Below are 19,481 nucleotides of genomic sequence, written 5' to 3' on the forward strand. Positions count from 1 at the left end.
GCTCCTAAATGAAACAAAACCAGAAAACTTTTAAAGCCTGGTAGTAAACAGTAAAAGCTACCCTAATTTTCACTAAAACTCAATTTCTGACATACATCTGGAAGTAGGACTGCTCCAGGCAGAGACCTGGAACAAAGTGTCCTTGGACTGGTCCTGAAAAGAACCACAGTGAAAGTGTGCAAACCACTCAGCAAATCATGACTCTCACAGTCCTTTCGATAATTGTGCCTGGCCTAACAAAGTCCTTTTAGATTGTAAGCTTCCCACAGAAACATGATAAAAAGAGAACTCACTAGAGTGACAAATGAAGCACAACCTGTATGGAGTCATCACTATTCCCGACACATAAAAAACACATCATTGCATTTCTATGTAAGTTGGAGCTGCTGCAAGATGCTTTTTCCAGACATGACCTCAAAAACCATTGCATAGGAGCAGCCTAGTAGGGCTGTTCAACGGAGTGGACAACCTTAAGAGCCACTTCATTCCTCCTAATGGTTTGCTCCACCTTCTCAAACCCCAGAGATGGAACTGGTACCAGAAACCAACCAGAAAACTAAGATTTGTGGTCCAGATTTAATAGTAACAGTGAAAAATAAAAGTAAATCTATGTTCCTTACCTTAAATAATTAATTTTTTTAGATCTTTCTATCTCCCCCTAGTGGCCCCAATACCTTTTTAGAAGGTATATAATAAGAAGAATCATTTTGATCTCCATATGTTCCCACTTCCTGAGAAAAATGCAGTCATTGGCTTGCCTTCATTCTAACTTGGGGACTTCACAAAGAAGAAAGAGCAAACCTCACCAACATACCCAGATGCTCATAAATCAGAAAAGTCTTAAAATGTTTCAGGAAACATTTGTTAGAACCAGGTGTTAAAGCTACAAAGATCTTCAAAAGGAATTTCCTAGAAATCTGAAGCCTTATTTGGACACTAAAGACAGCATTGCTAAAAGCAGGCTACCACCAGGATTGCCCTCATTTTTAACTTCTTGGAACTCCTGGGTCTGATCAGCTATCATTTCAACTAAATGTAAAAGTACATGCAGTGCACAGATGTACAGTGACAGAAAGAACCTCAACTTTGTAACTAACAGTCTTTAATCACGACCACAGTTCCAGTGAGAAAAGACAAGGTTATTTCTAAACAGAAAGAAGTGGCAAAAACTAATCTATCTATGCAAAAGAACACGTTCTTCTACTGTTCTTTCTGTTTTAAAGCCCAGAATGATATGCTGTTCTCTGTCAAAAATTATTTTTCAGTGAGAAAAAGTGAAGCCTATGGGTATTCCAGTTAATAACAGGTTAGAGACAGAGCTAAAAATATACTCCCATTTTTTCAAGATTCAATACTAGACTGTTTCCATGAGATTGCATTAATTCTCTGCAAATTTAATATTAAATATCTAAGCAGAAACGTAGGAGCCAACTTTGGGTACTCTGGGTTTGAAACTTGGGGAAAGGCTAGAAAGGGAGTAGAAAAGAAGGAGCAATGGTAGCTGCAATCTCCTGAACAAAACAAAGAGCTTGCAGTTCAGCTTAAGAAATGGAAAAGACTCATGCCTCACCTAAACCATTCATATGGAAATCATTTATGGGACAGACGCCAGTTTTCCTCAGGAAAATGAAACACAAAACACACAGCAGTAAAACTAAATAATTCTGTTGGATTTTTAAAGTTACACAAAGATCACACTTTGAACAAAGATACACCTTTAAATCAAGACAAACATTTTAATTTTGCTGATGAAAGTTCATTGTGATGCATTTTATAAAGACATACAGATGAACTAATTTCAACCACTTCAGGAGTTTCAATGATCATCTTAAATACTTCCATATTACTCTTGTTATAATTAGAAAAACATCACTACAAATGTAGCAAAGGGGAGCACTAAAGTCCTAGTCCCAAATACTTCCAAGGTAACAGACGTAAAAGACAGTTCCTATTGCCTCTACAGTTTCAGAGGTATCTCACTGCCATTTAAAAAACCTAAAACACAACATGCATGTTTTTATACACATCCATTCTGAAACTATATATTGACACCTACATAATAAAAAGTATGATTACAGTTTTGTGAACTTGATAGTATCAGAGCAATGAATCTGAGTTATGTGTGTCAAAGGGTTGTTCTATATTAATAAAAAATACATATATAACCTAAATATGTCATTTTGTTGATTTATTGTATTCCAGATATGTGCAGGGTTACAGTGTATTTGGAGGTATTGTACTGAACTGCTATCTGAACTGCATGCTGACATAACAAAAAAAATTGGTACAAACATCTCCTCAGAATATGTAAATTAATTCTGCTTCCATTTAATGTCTACATTACATTTTGTAAAGAAGCTGGGGTTTGTGCATGTGCATGATCTAGTTACCCGTGACACATTTGGGAGTTTTTACCTGTCCAACCAAGCCAGCAGACTTTTAGCAGCTCCAATCAGATCCACTACTGATGTCAGAAAATCATTCGGTAATTTGCGACTGGTCCTTCCATCATAGTGACCACTCCTCCTCCTCCCAGTGATGAAGTTCTGCAGATTTTTGGCAGATGCATTCAGTTTGTGAGAAAGGGTTTTTAGATTTTCTGTTTCCAAACCATAGTTCTGCATTAAAAAAAAAAAACAACAAAAAACCAATAAAATAAAGTTAGCTTTACAGATGCAGAAGTACAGAAGGGAGTACCAAGAACATCAAGACTGCTCTTCTACATCAGAACTTAACCATTCCTAATAATTAAGGTAGAAATACACCCACTCAGTAGTTTTCAAATGTATAGCATGTTCTGTTTCTGAAGTGCATAAAAACAGAACAAAAGAAGAGCAAAATTATGAGTGATCTTTTAGCTCGTTTCAAGTGCACTGAGAAAAACATCTCAAAAGAAGAAAAAAAGCTAGTCTGGAAGATTGTTTTTCAAAGCAGTGCATCAGTCAAACACAGAATCATAGAACAGTTTGGGTTGAAAAGGACCTTAAAGATCATCTAGTTCCACCCCCTATTCTATGGGTAGGGACACCTTTCACTAGACCAGGTTGCTCAGAGCCCCATCTAACTCGACCTTGATCAGATGGTTCACTCAGTAGATATGATGGTTAGGGATCAGTCCCCATATCCTTACTTTCAATAATTCCTAAGATCACATTTGGCATGAGGGCTTGCAACTAGCAAAAGCATGCAGCATGGACACAGTGTGACACTAAATTGGTTTTGTTGGTTTCAGAGATGGAAGTACATTCAGTACCTCATTTTTATTCTTTTTGTCACTAAAGGACCATCAGAATCACAGACCAGAGAACACAACACTGCCCTGCTCAACCTCTGTGTTGCCCATTTAAAGTCAAATTCTAAACTTTGTTTCCATTTAAGAGACAATTTCTTAAAGTTAAATTAAGTTCCTCAGCTGTGAAGCAGAGACATAATTATCCAGAAATATTAACAAATAGTACTTGGAAATCCTTCAGAAGTACAAATGTTACCAAACAGCACTAGAGAATACCCTGATTTAATGTTCAATTACAATATAATATAGTAGGATTCGTGATTTGTTATTTCTATAATAGATTTGTTTTCCTCATTCATGCAAAGAGTAATAGAGTTATTACAAAAGAGGTCTTATTTTGCCTTTGCAAAGGAATAAGCAATTGCACAGACTTGAGCTTAGTATTACTCTAGAGAATGATGGAATTCTGAAGGTGCTCCTCACTTTAACCACATCACAGGGTGATAACATGGGGTGCTGACAACTTGTTCAGTTGACAATGTAAAAGGTTACTTACTACGGAAGGTGGACCATTTCCTACCACAAATGATGATGAATTAGGATGTCCAAAGCTCCTCAGATGCACACAGAAAAATCTACTTCTGAATGACACTCCCTGTCCTCCCCAGCTCTCCTCCTATGCCCCCAGTTTGGTCTCCATACTAATCTGTCCACAAGAAGAGATGGCAGAAGAGATAAACTTGTAAATGCTAATTTAAGACTGCTGAAGCTTACTCACCTCTTTTCTATAAGAATTGGGCAGGTGGTGAGGTGGTGATTGTTTACAGCAGTTGTCAGGCTCCTAATCCAAACCATCTACTAAATGAATTTAATCCTCTTTAATGACACGGGCTGCAGGAACATTATACAGAAGCTAGTCTTGGTGAGCCCCCAGCCCTCCCACAACATCCACTCCCATGCCAATGAGAGATCATCACAGCAGGGAGAGACTACAGTATAGGGCTTGTCTGCCATCTCCCAGCCAGCTCCTTGTGCCTGTAAACCAAACACACTTTGTGAGGGAGCTGCTAAAACAACCACCATCTTTTGGAAGCAGAGGATGCACTGTGGAATTCAGCCTAAGGGAGCAGTGACCACACACTAAGGTGCTTTAAAAACTACTACTGGAACTTCTGTGAACATCCCTGTTTTAAGCAAGGAAGGCTTTGCAGGCATGTTTCTCAACTGCACAGTTTCTGCACAGGCACTGTCCTCTTCTACCACACTTGGTTCCCAATTAGACAAATTGTATGTTTGGGCAGCAACTTTTCTACCATGTAAATATTCAAGAGCAATTATACAACAGATAAAATTAGGTTATAAGTAAAAAATTACAAGATGAAAACAATTAATTGGGATTGAAAAGTAAAACATACTTTATTATGCAGCTAAATGGCTCATAACTAATAACTTATTAAATCAATCTGAAGTAAAGGGATAAACATCAGATAAAAATAAGTCTGTTTTCTTCTGCAGTTTTCTGTGGTTGGTCTGGCTGAGGGAGCCTGAAGGAGACAGAGGAGTGGGTATGAGTAAAAAAATAGCAGATTTGTCCTTACTTCATTCTGCTTCTTGAGCATCTAGCTCATTTTGGCAAAATTAATGGGGGAAGAAACAAATAAAAGATATCCAGGACGAATGATAAGTTGCCAAAAATGTCTTACAGATCAGGCAAACGAAAACCCCACCACGAGTGAGCCCCACACAACATGACACTCACATCCTTCAAAGTGAAGTGGTAAGACCACAAACTGCAGGCTGGACACAGGGCTTCTATGGGTCTGCCTTCTGTCCAACACACTGAAATGCTGAATTTCTTAATTCAGGGGTATGTTCCTAAGAAGCTGAGTGCAATTATACAAATATAAAACCAAGGCAGGGGTGTGCATGGGGAAGGAAACAGGTGAGCCCAAGCCCCTGCTTGCCTCGCCAGACACGCCCCACGTAGGGCCCATGGCTGGGGGAGGCACAGGCTGGATCACAATGCTCCTCAACAACCCCAAATTATTTAACTATGTCTTTTGCCATCCCCCACTTTGTCACCTTGTGTGTACCTCATCTGCTCAGACAGGTGGGTGCTGGTTCCCAGCCTGTGCTGGAGTGACATGTCCACCCCAGCAGGAGCCTTGGCAGGCAGTATGCACACAGACCTCCAGTCCCACCAGAAAGTAAAGCACCAGCAAAACAGAAAACCTGCAATACTGAACCAAGCAAAGCAACATTCAAATTATTTTATACATAAGGAAAACAGGCTGCCTTCATGTATAGGCTTCTTTAGAAAATCAGCCCCTAAAAAAGCTTAGTGGCTTCTTGTTATCACTTAAGTGATGGCCACCCATAGCCACACTCTTTTTCATATTGTTTTTTCACCATCAGATATGAGGAAAGGAAGAGGCAGTGTTAACAGATACAAAGCCTATTTTCACCCACATTCATCAAATGTGTATGTGTGTGTTCTTTAACATAAAAACTCAGCCTAAGCTACATATAAAATTTAGTCTTACATAAGGATGGCATTGACGTTGGTAAAGCCTCCATCTGTAATATGAGACAGAGAAAACCAGAGACTGAAAATACAGAGATAAATTTCAAGCAGAATATATTTTGGGGCAGCTGTATTTATTGAAGCCTTCTAGGAAAAGGATCCTAAAACATCAGCCAAGCTGACAAAATCCCTACTTTGTTTATCACTAATATTTCTGGCCCACATTAAAAGTGGACAGAGTCACATGTTGTGAAAAAAGACTGCTTAAATAAAAACTGCCAAGTATAATAATACTTTATATGTGATAATATACTATTAACAATATGGTTTTCTTAGAAATGCACTGCATTTATTTTCAAATACCATAAGAAGATAATTGCAGGCAAAGGAGACAGTTCTTCATTTTCCCCTAGTCTGCATTTAGCCACCACTAACATAAGTTATGCTTTCATTAACCAAAATAAATTCACAGTCACTGAAAGAATCACAAAGAAATCTCTGCATGCTTGTAGTAATTACGAGAAGGGATGCAAGTCTACACATCCGCTTTCTCAACGAGAGGCCAAAGGGCAAGAGTTTTTTCAGATACCCTGCCTCAACAGAAATGGCTCTAATGCAATCTCTTCTGGCAATCATAAAACAAGAACTTGATGAATCTAAGCTACACAGTGTAATAGCTTGTCAGCAGGTGTTCGAACTAAAGGTGGTGGGAGCTATTAATAGACATCTTACCTGCTAATTACTTTTCTGTGGCTTCACATGACAGTGTGAGTGATGAATTGTAGCTCTTTTCTTCACATGCTGACAAGTAGCAGCTCTAATCACCACTGATGAGTTTTGCTCAGGTTTTTTGTGAGAAGAGTCAGCCTAGTCCCCCTGCCAGCCCATCTTTGCATCAGCACCACATGGGTAGGAAGAGAGTTCAGTAATCCCATGGGGAAGTAAAGCAAAATTAGCTTTACTTGGATTATCTTGATGAATGTTCATTAGTTGTGTTCCCTGCTTCCCTCAATGAAAATAAAAGAAATTAATAATAATCAAAGAATCAGACCTCATTTCATCTCTTTCCCATGTTAAATTCACTTGACTTGCTGGTGGGGAAGTGTGTCTGACACTGTCAGCAAATCTTAAAAAGTAAAGTGTTCCTAATTCAGACAGTGCTAACTATCTCTGCTGGCTCAGACAGAGTGTCTAGAAGCTGCCAAGACCTTTAGTTTTAGGGTATTTTTATACTGCCCATTGCAAGAGCAAAGACGTCTCTGTTAACAAAAAAGGCCAAGTTCAGATCTAAACACACTGCAACACGCAATACAGACATAGCCACAGTCCCATTAACAAATCCAGAAATCCCCTAGAAGTCTCCATCACAACTTTTATGCAACCATGAATACCTCTATGTCACCAAACACATACATCACATCAAGTTCAGTGATACTGTTTAGCTCCTACAAACACTCCAAGACAGAGAAATGAGTATGTGGTCCCACTGCCTGCCTCCCTAAATCACTATTTCTTCTCCTCAGCCCAGAAAGCTGTGAAACCAGTGGAGAAAAAGGCATGCAGTGACCAGTGCTAACTCTGAAAATACTACTGCTAACACTGGTGCTTGGAGGCAAAAAGAAAATAAAAACAGTATCTTCATCAGGTAGGCAGAGTAGATAGCAGTGCTCACATCAATTAATTTCTACTGCCTGTATAAATTGGAGAAGGTAAAGGTTATTTTTTGTTTGGTAAATGTCTGTCATCACAAACACAAACACTGTATTTTAAAGAAGGAAAAATATGGCAACCTTTTAAGAAGACAAACTTTATAGTCTAGATGGCTGTACTGAGTAATAAATTACGTGTAAAAAAGTGCAACTTCTCAATTATATTTGATATCTCTCAGTAACATGGATAACTATCACAAAGATGTAATAAGCTTTCTTATGCAATAAAAAGGCTTTTCCCACTTATTCACAGGCTGAACACAGGAGTTTTAGGCAAGAATATCATATGGCCACTAAGAAATTTACCTAAAATCACCTCAGGTTAGCTTAATTCTGCTCCTCACTATTTTTCAATGCTTTCATCTTCCATATTTATTTCTTGAGTATGATTTCTTTGCTTTTAACCAAACAGTCTGGAAACAGTAAAGTTCACAGAATCCTCATTTCTCAGGAAGCCTAAGGAAAATTCTAAAGGAATAATCAAAACAGCATCACATGATACCACAGCACATGGCAGCCACTTCAAAACCATATCTTAAAATTTGTGGCGGACAAAAATTCATCAAGAAAAGTTCCAAACTTCGTCTCCAAAGTTGTTTTTAAAAATGAAAAAAAATGCATTTGAACCTCGTTCTCCAAAACATTTGGCTGAACACATCCCACAAACTGAGGCAGATAGCTTACCAGCTTAAAGCTGCTAGCAACTGATATCACAGCTTGTCATATGGAAGGTGCCTTATGTAACTTTATACCTCATCAGATCTGCCTACAACATATATTTCTAACGGCTCTTCTTCCAGCGTCACAAAATGCCAGCACTAAGGTTATCTCTCCTTCAAATAGCACTGACATATGGGGTAATTTAGAAGTGCACAACACATGATCCTAACACATTTGTTTCATAAACACAGAATAAGTAGATAAGAACAAAAACCCAGATAGCTCAAGTATCATTTACTGCAATTATTAAACATACACTGATTAAAAGGCAAATGGTTTCAAAGAGTATAAATATTTGTCCTTAATGTTTACAGTCAGAAAAAAAACTCAGGTGCATGATACTTATAGCCCTGCAGAACCTGGGAAAGATTCACAATCATCATCATTAACCCCTTTCTTGAAAAATGCCCTTCTTTTTCTACAGCACAATCAAGCAACACATCAAAAAGCCAAGCCCTGGTCACGCTTTGTAGCACTAATAGAGCAATTATATAAACTATTCTTCTAACTCTTATTCAATCAACAGACTCTGAAACACCAAGTGCTCATTACATTTTTGTTTTTCTACTTTCTCATGTAATTTTGTCCTTAGTCAACTGCTCTTACTTCTCACAATTGAAACTACTAGTTACATATTCAGTTATATGCATTTCACAAAGTCTTAAGCAGCTAACCAGCAGTTTAAAATATTTCTTTAAAAAAAGGAATTAAGTAATTGTTATGAACACACTACTTCTTTAAAACATTTTACAACGTAACAGCTCTTTTCCTTCAGTCTGCTTTTAACTAGGGGGTTACATTTTTACAAAGGCTCCTTCCAACCCAAACCATGCTATGAGTCTGTGAATAAGGGCATGTAATTTCGTAGTCACCCAAACCTTCAAACATGCCAAAGAAATATAAAATAATTAAGAAAAGTATCTAGGATCCATAACTGATTCTTGAGACTGGTGAGAGGCAGGATGTTCACCCTTTGCATACAGACAGATTCACTGTCTTTGGCAAACCACAGGGTTTACTGCATTTCGACGTAAAAGATCTGCTAACGCATTTTTAATGTGATCTATATGAGCTATCAGAAACCCTTTAATTCCTTAGCTTTATTGATAGAAACCCTTTAATTCCTTAGCTTTATTGATCTGGTCATGGACTTCAATGTTTTCCTTCTCTGCAGTTAAGCCAGCTCAGGTTGAATACAGGAAGGCATATGATATATAGAGCAGAACTTCAACTTGCAAAGGGCAACAGTGAAAAGGGTAAGTAATTTTTCTGCTATGAGCAGGCAGAATATTAACACTAAATCCAAACTCCAGTACATACAAATCTCCATTCTGAAATGAAGACTTTCTCATTTAGCACAATGATGATTAAGCCTAATAGTCACTGTTACTGACAAAAGTAGTTTTCAGATCTGACTAGTGATAAGTGCAAAGGAAAAGATTTCTGTGTGAGAAATGGCAGGAAGATGAAATTAAGATAAAAGGCATAATTCTTAAGAGAAATCAAATCATTCATGGGTAAAGTAGGTCTATTTTTTACATTCATTTGCATATAAATGTTTTGTGTTAGTGGTAAATTATAAGGGTAATTTCATGCCGTTAGTGCACACCAATGTTTTCTCTGCCAAATAATAATGCTATTTCATCTGCTGCAATTTTCTAGCTTTACAGATTCAAATATACAGTGTATAATAAATTCCTGTGCAGCCATAGCAGATTTAAATAACTTGCATGAAACTAGTACTGAAACCAGTATGCTGTATAAAGCAAAAAAACTGTTTTACTTTATTGTTTAACCAAACTCTATTCTACACAAATGCAGATTCCCTGAAGAATTATTTTGCAAATTCACAGGGACTCAAAGTTCTTTGCTTATGGAAAACTTCAAAGCATCCAAAAATTATTTGTGAAGTTTATGAAATATTCTTATCTTTCCAGAACAAAATATCTTCCATTTTTAAGGTTTCTGTTTAAAAAATATTTGAATATGTTCAGAATTAAATGAATCTAATCTAATCTTCATGTAAACAAAATGAACAAGGTATTTTGCAGAAGCCAATAAAAAAAAAAGAATCCTCATGCATCAAGGCATTGTGGTGATATGTTAGATAAACTAGATCATTTTCTTAGAGGTGAAAGAAGCAATGTTTGGCTGTGCAGTCTTCAGTCTTTGTATTCTCCAAGCAGTGAGGCAAAGCACAGTGTTTTCAGGGGAAAATATGATACCAAGTAAACATAAAATTTAGAGTCTGTGGACACTCAGCAAAATATGGTCATACCCAGTTTTATCCCATGCTCTCTCCAAACCAGTCAGATAAATAAAACCAGTTTTGATAAATAAAAATCCATCTCCTGACGAACAGATGATAGAAAAATAATTATGTGCATTTCTCTGCTTTCTGCAACCCCATGAGGTACAGCAGCAGATACAAGACCTCCAGATTCACTCCAAATCTGAACATTGATACAGTGAACTAATGGCATTATCTAAGTAATGTGTTCCTCATTATGTATTTCTCTTTTTGTGAGCATCATCCCCGTCTTTCCTTAATTTACATTCTGTTGGCATTGTTCATTCACATCCAGTTTTTAAAGCAACCGTCAAGGAAACAAGGCTCATCACATTTTATTTGTGGGTGAAGGTCTGCTACACTGTTGTTTGTTTACTGATGTAAAGCAGTCTTAGACCAGCTTCACTGTCACACACATACTGAAAAGGATCATGCTGAGGCTAAAGTCTGAATGCTAATTGTAAGAATTGATGAACAACTGTATGTTTTATAACCCGGGGGTAGTCTGAAGAGAAAATACTGTGGTACCTAACCCAGTACACTTTTTCTTGTATCTCTAGAGCTGGACATGCAGTTTCTTAGTTTACCATTTTCAACCAGTTTTGAGATGTCAATTATTTTGGGGGATTTTGTGAGTATGAATAAAAATGGACATCCACATGAAGGACAAATCTGCCTGTTGATGCTAGCAGTGCAATCTCAGCTGCATGTTCCAGTTTAAACAGAAAGGGAAGAACAAGAGACACGTCTTACGAGAAATAAAATAACTCTGTGGGCATATATCCATCATGGTGGTTTCTCACTGATTGAAAACCACGCAACAAACTCTTAGCAGCAACAAAGTACCATCACAGACCTCACTACTTCTTTCTTTTAAGCACGAAAAACATTTCATTTATCTTGCCCTTTCTGACATATGGATTTTATAAAACACAAAGCTGCACCAAGGCATGATAATCTATTGAACATGCTCCCACCTTCAGAGGGAGGTGGGAGACAGGAGAGAGGAAAGAGACAGACCCCATTAATTAGATTCAGCATGTTCAGCTTCAGTGAGGTTATGTGGTATGCACACCCCCACCATTATCAGCAAGCATGACCTGTAACAGCAGTAGCAGCTGGGCAAAAACATTATTCCCCCTTCTCCAAAGCACCACAGGAAAAGAACACCTGTGAATCTCACCCCCTGAATGCTTGCTCTTGTCAAGAGCACAGTATGGCAGGCTGGCAGCCAAGAGAGACTCTACTAAAGATGGATAGCACAGGCCACCACTTGTCCTCTGTTCAGCTAACGAACACTGGAGGATCCATTTGTTGCAAGTGCTTATGACAGGAGGCAAATAGTGTGAGAGACCACAGCCACCCACCCACCTTCTGTCAAAACCCAGTAAAGAACATCCTTTAAATAGTGCTATCAATCATAACTGGTTCTCAGCAATTATTGTGAGCAAAGCAAACAGTTTGTCTCTTTAGCACTGTTCAGTAGTCTCTATCTGGGTTAAGGAGGTCCCGTGCTCTCTCCAAACCAGTCAGATATGCTTGTTCAGGCTCTCCACTTTCCTCCAGGAAGAAAATGTTGCCCCATGAACTACAGACATGTGACATAAGGCAGCTGTTTTGCCACTTGCCATGTCCACAGCTGACAGGGCAGAAAACACAAGTAGAAGTTTACCCTTGAAAAATGCTGGGAAGGGGGTCAGGAATAAACCCCATCAGCTATCAACATTGTAGAAGCTTTCCTAAGTGAGAGCAACTCTGCACTGGTAAGTCTCCACTGCAGAGTGGGAACATAGATGAATAGTGGGAGGGAGTTCTGTCCACTCAGTTGGCCTTGATGCCAAAAATCATTTAGGTGGTCACCCTCTAACTCAGAGAGAATGGGGAGGAGAAGCAGAAGTAACAGTCCTTTTGTTTTTTAATAATTACTTTCACATCAATCAGGGATTATGTTTGCAAGGCAAAATTAACTTTACTATTTCTACCCCCTCATCTCCAAACAGATGTAAACTCATTTGGATCATACGTTTGTAACTCATGCTAAATTCTATCATGAAACCTCTGTCAAACTCCAGTGAAACAGAAAAAAATAATCAGATCATTAAAAAAGCCATAACATAGTGGCTACCTGCACTAGCAGTTATCCTAGACTGGAGTCACAGGCTTAATATTCTCCTGAACAATGACTCTAATCTAACATTAGAGTCAAATCAGAAGAATAGGCAAGCCCTAACCAGGACAGATACTTACTGATGCAATAAAAAAAAAGCCTGTAAGTATAAGACCAGTACAGCCAAAAGGATTGCCTCTGAATTAAATTTTCTAAGAGGTTTATCTGATTGGTGAACAATAAATTCAAATTAAGTCCACTAAAATCAATATCACAATCACATTTTGTATCCCCAAGGAGCCATCAGAAGCCAATTGTGAGACTGCAAAAACCTCAGCTTAAATTAGAAGATGTGATCTGAACACATGCTATTGTGTTTCAGTGATCAAGTTTTCTTTAAGACAAACTCAGAAAAACAGAAAACACTATATGTGCAACAAGGACCAGGAAGGAGAGACTTGTTGGATGCATTAAGAATGCAGTGTTAGCCTTTGCTACAAATTCCTTATTTTATATTCAGCTTAGTTCCATACACTTTTGCCTAAGATAAGGGAGCTACAAAGACAAGTCTTGTTTGTTTGTTTAAAGATAACATCTGTAATTACATACCAAGGAAAAAAGAAATTTCAGCTAACAAACAAGGGGGGTTTTTTCCGTAAAAATACTTTATTATTCAAAGAACCACAATCTATCTGTCTTGTGTGACTGGGAAAAATGGTCATCAGTGTTCACCCTAACTTATGCTTTATCTATCTCAGTTAATTAAAGCATTTATTAAGTTTATTAAAGTTTTCTGTTGCATTGTCTGATGAGAAAAGTACTATGTGAATAACTCTCTTTAATGTTCCCTTCTATACCAGTAGCATTTTTTATAAGATTGCAACTTCTTCATTATTTAAAAAACAAATTAATGAGTTAATTTATTGCACTGAACCACAAGCAACGTTATTAGAAACACTACTCTAAAGAGAATCTAAGGTGTGTTTAAAGTCAAATGTCTTCCCTTATGAAAAATCTTTCCCCCTTTTTTTACTTTATTTTTGTATTTTTTTTTTTTTTACTCTCTCCTTTCATTACCCCTCACATCTATCTTCCAAAGATGCAATAACAGGGTATTCAGAAAAGCTGCTCCATATGGAGAACCCACAAGCCCTTCTGAAGAGCCTTTTATCCTACCATCTCTGATTGCCTCTACCCGGATTCAGCTTTCTAAAAGCTCCTTCTGAGGCTTGAAAAAGTAGTGTGCATTAAAAATCCACAAAACACCACTTCAGGCAGTCAAGTACTTCTTAACAGGGCTGTTCACAATCCTTCCTACAGCAGAGAATCCAGACAGTGTGCCCAATTTATTATTAATCTTTACAGGCACATACTAGAAGTTCATAAGAACAGAGAAGTCAGCACCACACCTCTCACCAAGCAGATAATCCCAGTTATGCATGACATGACCTGACTAAAAAGACCATTACCAAAATCCCTCTGTATGCTCCATCAAAAATTTATGTATTATTTACACATAAGCTAATTATTTCAGTATTTAATACTTTCTACTGTGAAATACAAGCAGCTATGTTTCATCAAGCTCAAATAATCATCTAAAACATAATTTGCATGAAAGGATCAGTGAAAAATGACATGGTTAATATCAGAACATTTTTTTTGTAAAGGGCAACCAGCACTCAATTACTTCATTCACTGTTTTACATTCCAAATCAAACCTAGACTAGTTTGTTTGTGATTTCAGATAAACTTTCATTCTACAAAGATAGATATGAAAGCCTTAAATCTCTAATGCCAATTTATTTAACAAATATCATCCTATCAATAGATTTTGCTCTTTATCTTGCACTGGTTTAAAATGCTAAACTTGTTTGTCCATTACATGTCAGGAGTTTCTTGAACTACTTATATAGTCTTTAGGACTAGCAATTTGAATAGCAAAGTGTGAATATGCAAACACCGTTTACTCCTCCCCACTTTGCCCCAAGAAGTTTACCAGTGCACAGAGCAAGTCTACTGCTTCCAAGATAAGCTCCTGATGGCCAATTCGTGTGACTCCAAGATCTTCCAGTTCCTGATGAGTAATTCGTAGCAGCTGGTCGCCACTAATCTTCTCCCTCTCAAAGTTCTTTATATATTGCTGTAGACAATCATCAAGACCTGCAACAAAAGGACAGAAGAAGAGAAGACAAAAGTTAGCAACATTTTGTAATGCCACAGGAACTAAAAACAGGCTGGAACCAAAAATCAAGCCAACAGAGGATACTTGTCCTATCTTTAAGAGAAATATTTTAACATTTCAAAAAATTTTATATTGCCCAGAAAACTTAAGATTTGAAAGCAATGACAGCTATAGTTTTTTCACCTGTGGACAATACTCCTGAACCCCAAACAAAGCCCTGAATTCTTGTAGTGTACTGTGCTATGAATGTCAATCTGGCAGCCCCTAATAATAAGTATGTTAGCAATGCCTCCATCACATCTGGAAGGGGAGAGGAGAAGAGGCAACAATGGAAGGGAGGAAGACATGTATCCTACCCAGAGTGCAGCATATCAACACATGCTATTGATTATTACAGCACTGTAGAAGACTGAAAACAATGGAAAACTTCTGTGCAAAAGACAAATTTTAACAGAATAATGGAAGTGTGACTATGCTTAATGCCATACATCCAGGATTGGCTAGCTGTCAGTACCACTTAACCTCCCTTCCAACATAGCTCTGCCATGGTAGGTCACATGACAAGGAGAGGCTGCTGGAGATGCCCTCAGCTGGGAACCCAGCTCTTCATAGGACAATTGACTACAGTTCCCCATGCGGTGAAACACAAAAATGGCAGCGCCACATCACAGCCCCTCCCCTACTCCGAAAGCGCTGCTAAGCCTTCTGAAGTTCACAGAACACGCCAGCCCCTAAAACAAGCTGCAAAGAGCTCTAGAGAACATGAAAGGTGGCAGCACTGCAAATGCATAAACTGGACCCCAACTACACTAGCAGATCCAACTCAGTGTACCTCAGTTCAGAATCTCTGCGGAGTCACAGTACACAAATGCTTACTGAGCATGAAAAGCCACTTAAATCAAGACCTGGGTGCACTCCTCAGAACAGAGCAATCAGGGAGCAGAAACAAGCCCACTGCGCCAAAAAATATTGTAGAAGGCCAAGCAACACATTTTCTTTGCTCAGGACATGGCTGAGTGCAGGGTTGTACAGAACCACATCCTGCTTTGAGGCCCATGTGTATTCCAGCTATTCAGTTTGATTAACAGTCTAACGACATGCAGCTGACTACACGTTTTCGCCTGGAGCAAAGAGCACTGCAGAATGTGAGATAATCCATCACGCATCTCTTCCCCATCAATCTTTGCCTAAGACAGCTAGACCAGTACAGGGAAGCTCTGCAGCTTCCCTGTATCAAAGGGATAAGTTTGACTCTGGAGTATTTGGTGGTCCATTTAATGTTTGTGTCTGAATACCTTCTGATGGATCAACAAGACTGTTACTGAGTAACAGGACTTGACAAAACCCTGAATACATTAATTTAGCTGATTCTTGAGAGATATCGCCTTTCTGATGGTCAAATAATCCCTAACATTGAAAAGACATCTGCACATTAGGCTGCAAGGAACCGAGAACATTCTCACTTGCTTATCAAAACGTCTGAAAAATCTGAAGATACATGGAAGACAAGAGATTGATTTGACTGCTGAGCCCCAGTTATAAAAGCCCCAATTTATAGCATAAAGCTTCTCTGAAACTGGTTTTGTTGCATTTTTGGTTCTCATTCATGCCATTTAGGGTGTAGCCACACCTCAAAAGAGACTCACATGAGGAACATGTTGGTGCTGCAGGCAGGGATGTCCCAGTACCAGGCAAGCCTGTTGTCCCTGGCTCAGCCCTGCGACAAGAGTCAACCACACTCTGTCCCTACTACAATACAGCAGCACAAGATTCAAATGGCTTTAACCTCTAGAATTCACACACGAATACGCTGTAAAACAAACACTCCAGGCTCAAGAGACAGGAGAAAGACCTCAATTCAGGCAGACTTTCAGAGTCTGTCACCTGACTTTCTGCCTCCAAAACAAAGTCACTTAAAGGTCTAGGTTAATCAAGCATTCACAGCTATGCCTTCCCTTCATTTCCCTTTCTAATCAAATAGTTGCTCAAATCATTCTTCAGAAAGGAAATCCTATAGGCTGAAAGTTGAGCCATCAGGGAAGACCAGCCTCACTGAACACAGAACTTTGATTGGAACTCAGGAAAAAAAGGAAGTTTATGACCTTTGGAAGAAGAGGCAGGAAACTCAGGAGGACTACAGGGATGTCATGAGGCTATGCAGGGAGAAAATCAGAAGGGCCAAAGCCCAACTAGAACTTAATTTGGCTAGCATAATAAAAGAAAAAAAAATGTTTCTATAAATACATTAGCAACCAAAGGAGAGTTAAGGACAATCTGCAGCCTTTATTGGATGTGGGGGGAAACAAGTGGCAAAGGATGAAGAAAAGACTAAGGTACTTAATGTCTTCTTTGCCTCAGTCTTGAATAACAAAACCAGTTGATCTCCAGGTACCCAGCCCCCTGAGCTAGAAAACAGGCATGGGGAGCAGAATGAAGCCCCCATAATCCAAGGGGAAATGGTCAGTGACCTGTTACACCACTTAAACACACAAGGCTGTGGGGCTGGATGGGATCCAATCAAGGGTACTGAGGCAGCTGGTGGAAGTGCTCAGCAAGCCACCTTCCATCATTTACCAGCAGTCTTGGCTAACTAGAGAGATCCCAGTTGACTGGAGGTCAGCAAATGTGACCCCAATCTGCAGGAAGGGCCATAGGAGGATCTGGGTAACTACAGGCCTGTCATCCTGAGCTCTGTGCAGGGAAGGTCATGGAGCAGCTCATCTTGAGTGCTATCACATGGCACATACAGGACAACTGAAGGATCAGGCCCAGTCAGCATGGGTTTAGGAAAGGCAGGTCCTGCTTGACCAACCTGACGTCCTGTAACAGTGTGACCCACTGAGTAGATGCCCTTGAGACCATTTCCATAACATTCTCCTGAAAAAACTGGCTGTTCATGGCTTGAATGGGTGCATTCTCTGCTGTGTAAAAATACTGGCTGGATGGCTGGGTCTTTAGTGAGATTCATGATGAATGGAGTTACATTCAGCTGGTGGTCGGTCACAAGTGTTCCCCAGGGCTCAGTGTTGGGGCCAGTCATGTTTAAAATCCTTATTGATGATCTGGATGAGGGGGATCGAGGGCACCCTCAGTCACTTTGCAGATGACTCCAAGCTCGTGTGAGAGTTGATCTGCTGGAGGGAAGGAAAGCTCTAAAGAAGGATACGAACAGGATGGATTGATGGGCTGAGTTCAATTGTATGAGGTTCAACATGAGCCAGTGTGCATGCCCATGCGGCCAAGAAAGCCAGTGGCATCCTAGCCTGAATCAGAAACAGTGTGGCCAGCAGATTGACCCCTGTACTTGGTGCTGGTGAGGTAACACCTCAAATCCTGTGTTCAGTTATGTCTCCTCTTTCCAAGAAATGCATTGAAGTGCTGGAGTGTGTCCAGAGATGGGCAACAGAGCTGACAAAGGGTCTAGAGTGCAAATCTTATGAGGAACAGCTGAGGGAGCTGGGGTTGTTTAGCCTGGAGAAAAGGAGGCTGGGGTAACATTCTTGCTCCCTACAACTACCTCAAAGGAGGTTGTAGTGAGATGGGAGCTGGTCTCTTCTCCCAAGTAAAAAGTGGCAGTATGAGAGGAAATGGCCTCAAAGTTGTGCCAGAGGAGGTTTAGATTGAATATTAGGAAAAATTTCTTCATGGAAGGGGTTGAAAAGCACTGGAACAACCTGCCAAGGAAGTAATGAAGTCACCATCCCTGGAGGTATTTTAAAGATGTGCAGATGTAGCACTTAGGGACATGGTGTAGTGGTGGCCTTGGCAGTGCTGGGTTAATGGTTGGACTTGATGATTTTAAAGGTCTTTTCCAACCTAAATGGTCCCATGATATTAACAGAGCACAAAAAATGGTGATCCATGACTGCTCATGTACGACTTCTTGCCACATAGTGTGCACACTCAGTGTGATGCACAGGGAAAAGATCTTAATTTATCTCTTTTTTTCAGACAACATTGCTTCAGAATGTCAAAGATCATGAGTCCTGAATATTCAAGGCATTTCAACGCAAGTCCTCAATTCATCTGAATGCTGCCATCTCTCTCTTCCATGCTAGGTAATGCTCATCATTACTAGCAAAGAGACAAGCAGAAATCATAATCAGGTACTCACCTCTGCCTAACATTGGAAAGTAAGGCCATTTCCCAAGTCACAGTGCTGTAGGAACTCATTCAGACATTTAAATTTAGGTTGCAAAAGGAAATAATTTTTGTCAAATCTTCTTGAATCCACTTTACTTGTTCACACACACGATACCATTATATTGAATTATCTGATGTGAATTATCTGCCTTTTTAATTTATCCATATTTGTATATAATTTCTCCCAAAGCCCTTCTCAGGCCAAGTTTTCCATCTGATATATTAATTGCATGAACTGTTTTACAAGCACAGTCCCATGTATAATGGCATTTATTTTTTGAAAGAAATCAATATTCTGACAACACATATTTCACCTTAAAAAACGTACTAAAAATATGCCATAGATGTCCTTTTGCTAAATGACTAAAAATGAGGGCAGTAAGTACTTCTCATATTCCTGAACTTAAGTCCCACACTGATTACACAGACTGCTGAATGAGAATAACATTAAAATAATCAACGTCATCAGGTATCAAAGAAAATGAATTACCAGCTAAGAGATTAGGAAAACACAAATCCAGAATAAGACATGACAGATGCACTTAACAAACAGTTACTGACAGATAATTCTAAA

The 19,481-nt window shown here is 39.0% G+C and overlaps 1 protein-coding gene across 6 annotated transcripts in view; it reads right to left on the reverse strand.

Annotated features, from left to right (window-relative positions):
- CNKSR2 (connector enhancer of kinase suppressor of Ras 2) overlaps positions 1 to 19,481 on the reverse strand; it is a 206,728-nt gene that overhangs the window by 154,481 nt on the left and 32,766 nt on the right. For all 6 annotated transcript variants that reach the window (XM_027637473.1, XM_027637464.1, XM_027637456.1 and 3 more), the window contains exons 2-3: positions 14,579 to 14,742; positions 2,416 to 2,618 (exon numbers count right to left, since the gene is read on the reverse strand). In XM_027637473.1, the coding sequence (XP_027493274.1) occupies positions 2,416 to 2,618; positions 14,579 to 14,742 (367 nt within the window). The remainder of the gene's footprint in view (positions 1 to 2,415; positions 2,619 to 14,578; positions 14,743 to 19,481) is intronic.

The sequence above is a fragment of the Corapipo altera genome, unplaced genomic scaffold (genome assembly GCF_003945725.1).
Source record: "Corapipo altera isolate COAL_440 unplaced genomic scaffold, ASM394572v1 0, whole genome shotgun sequence".
In the NCBI taxonomy this organism is placed as follows: domain Eukaryota; kingdom Metazoa; phylum Chordata; class Aves; order Passeriformes; family Pipridae; genus Corapipo; species Corapipo altera.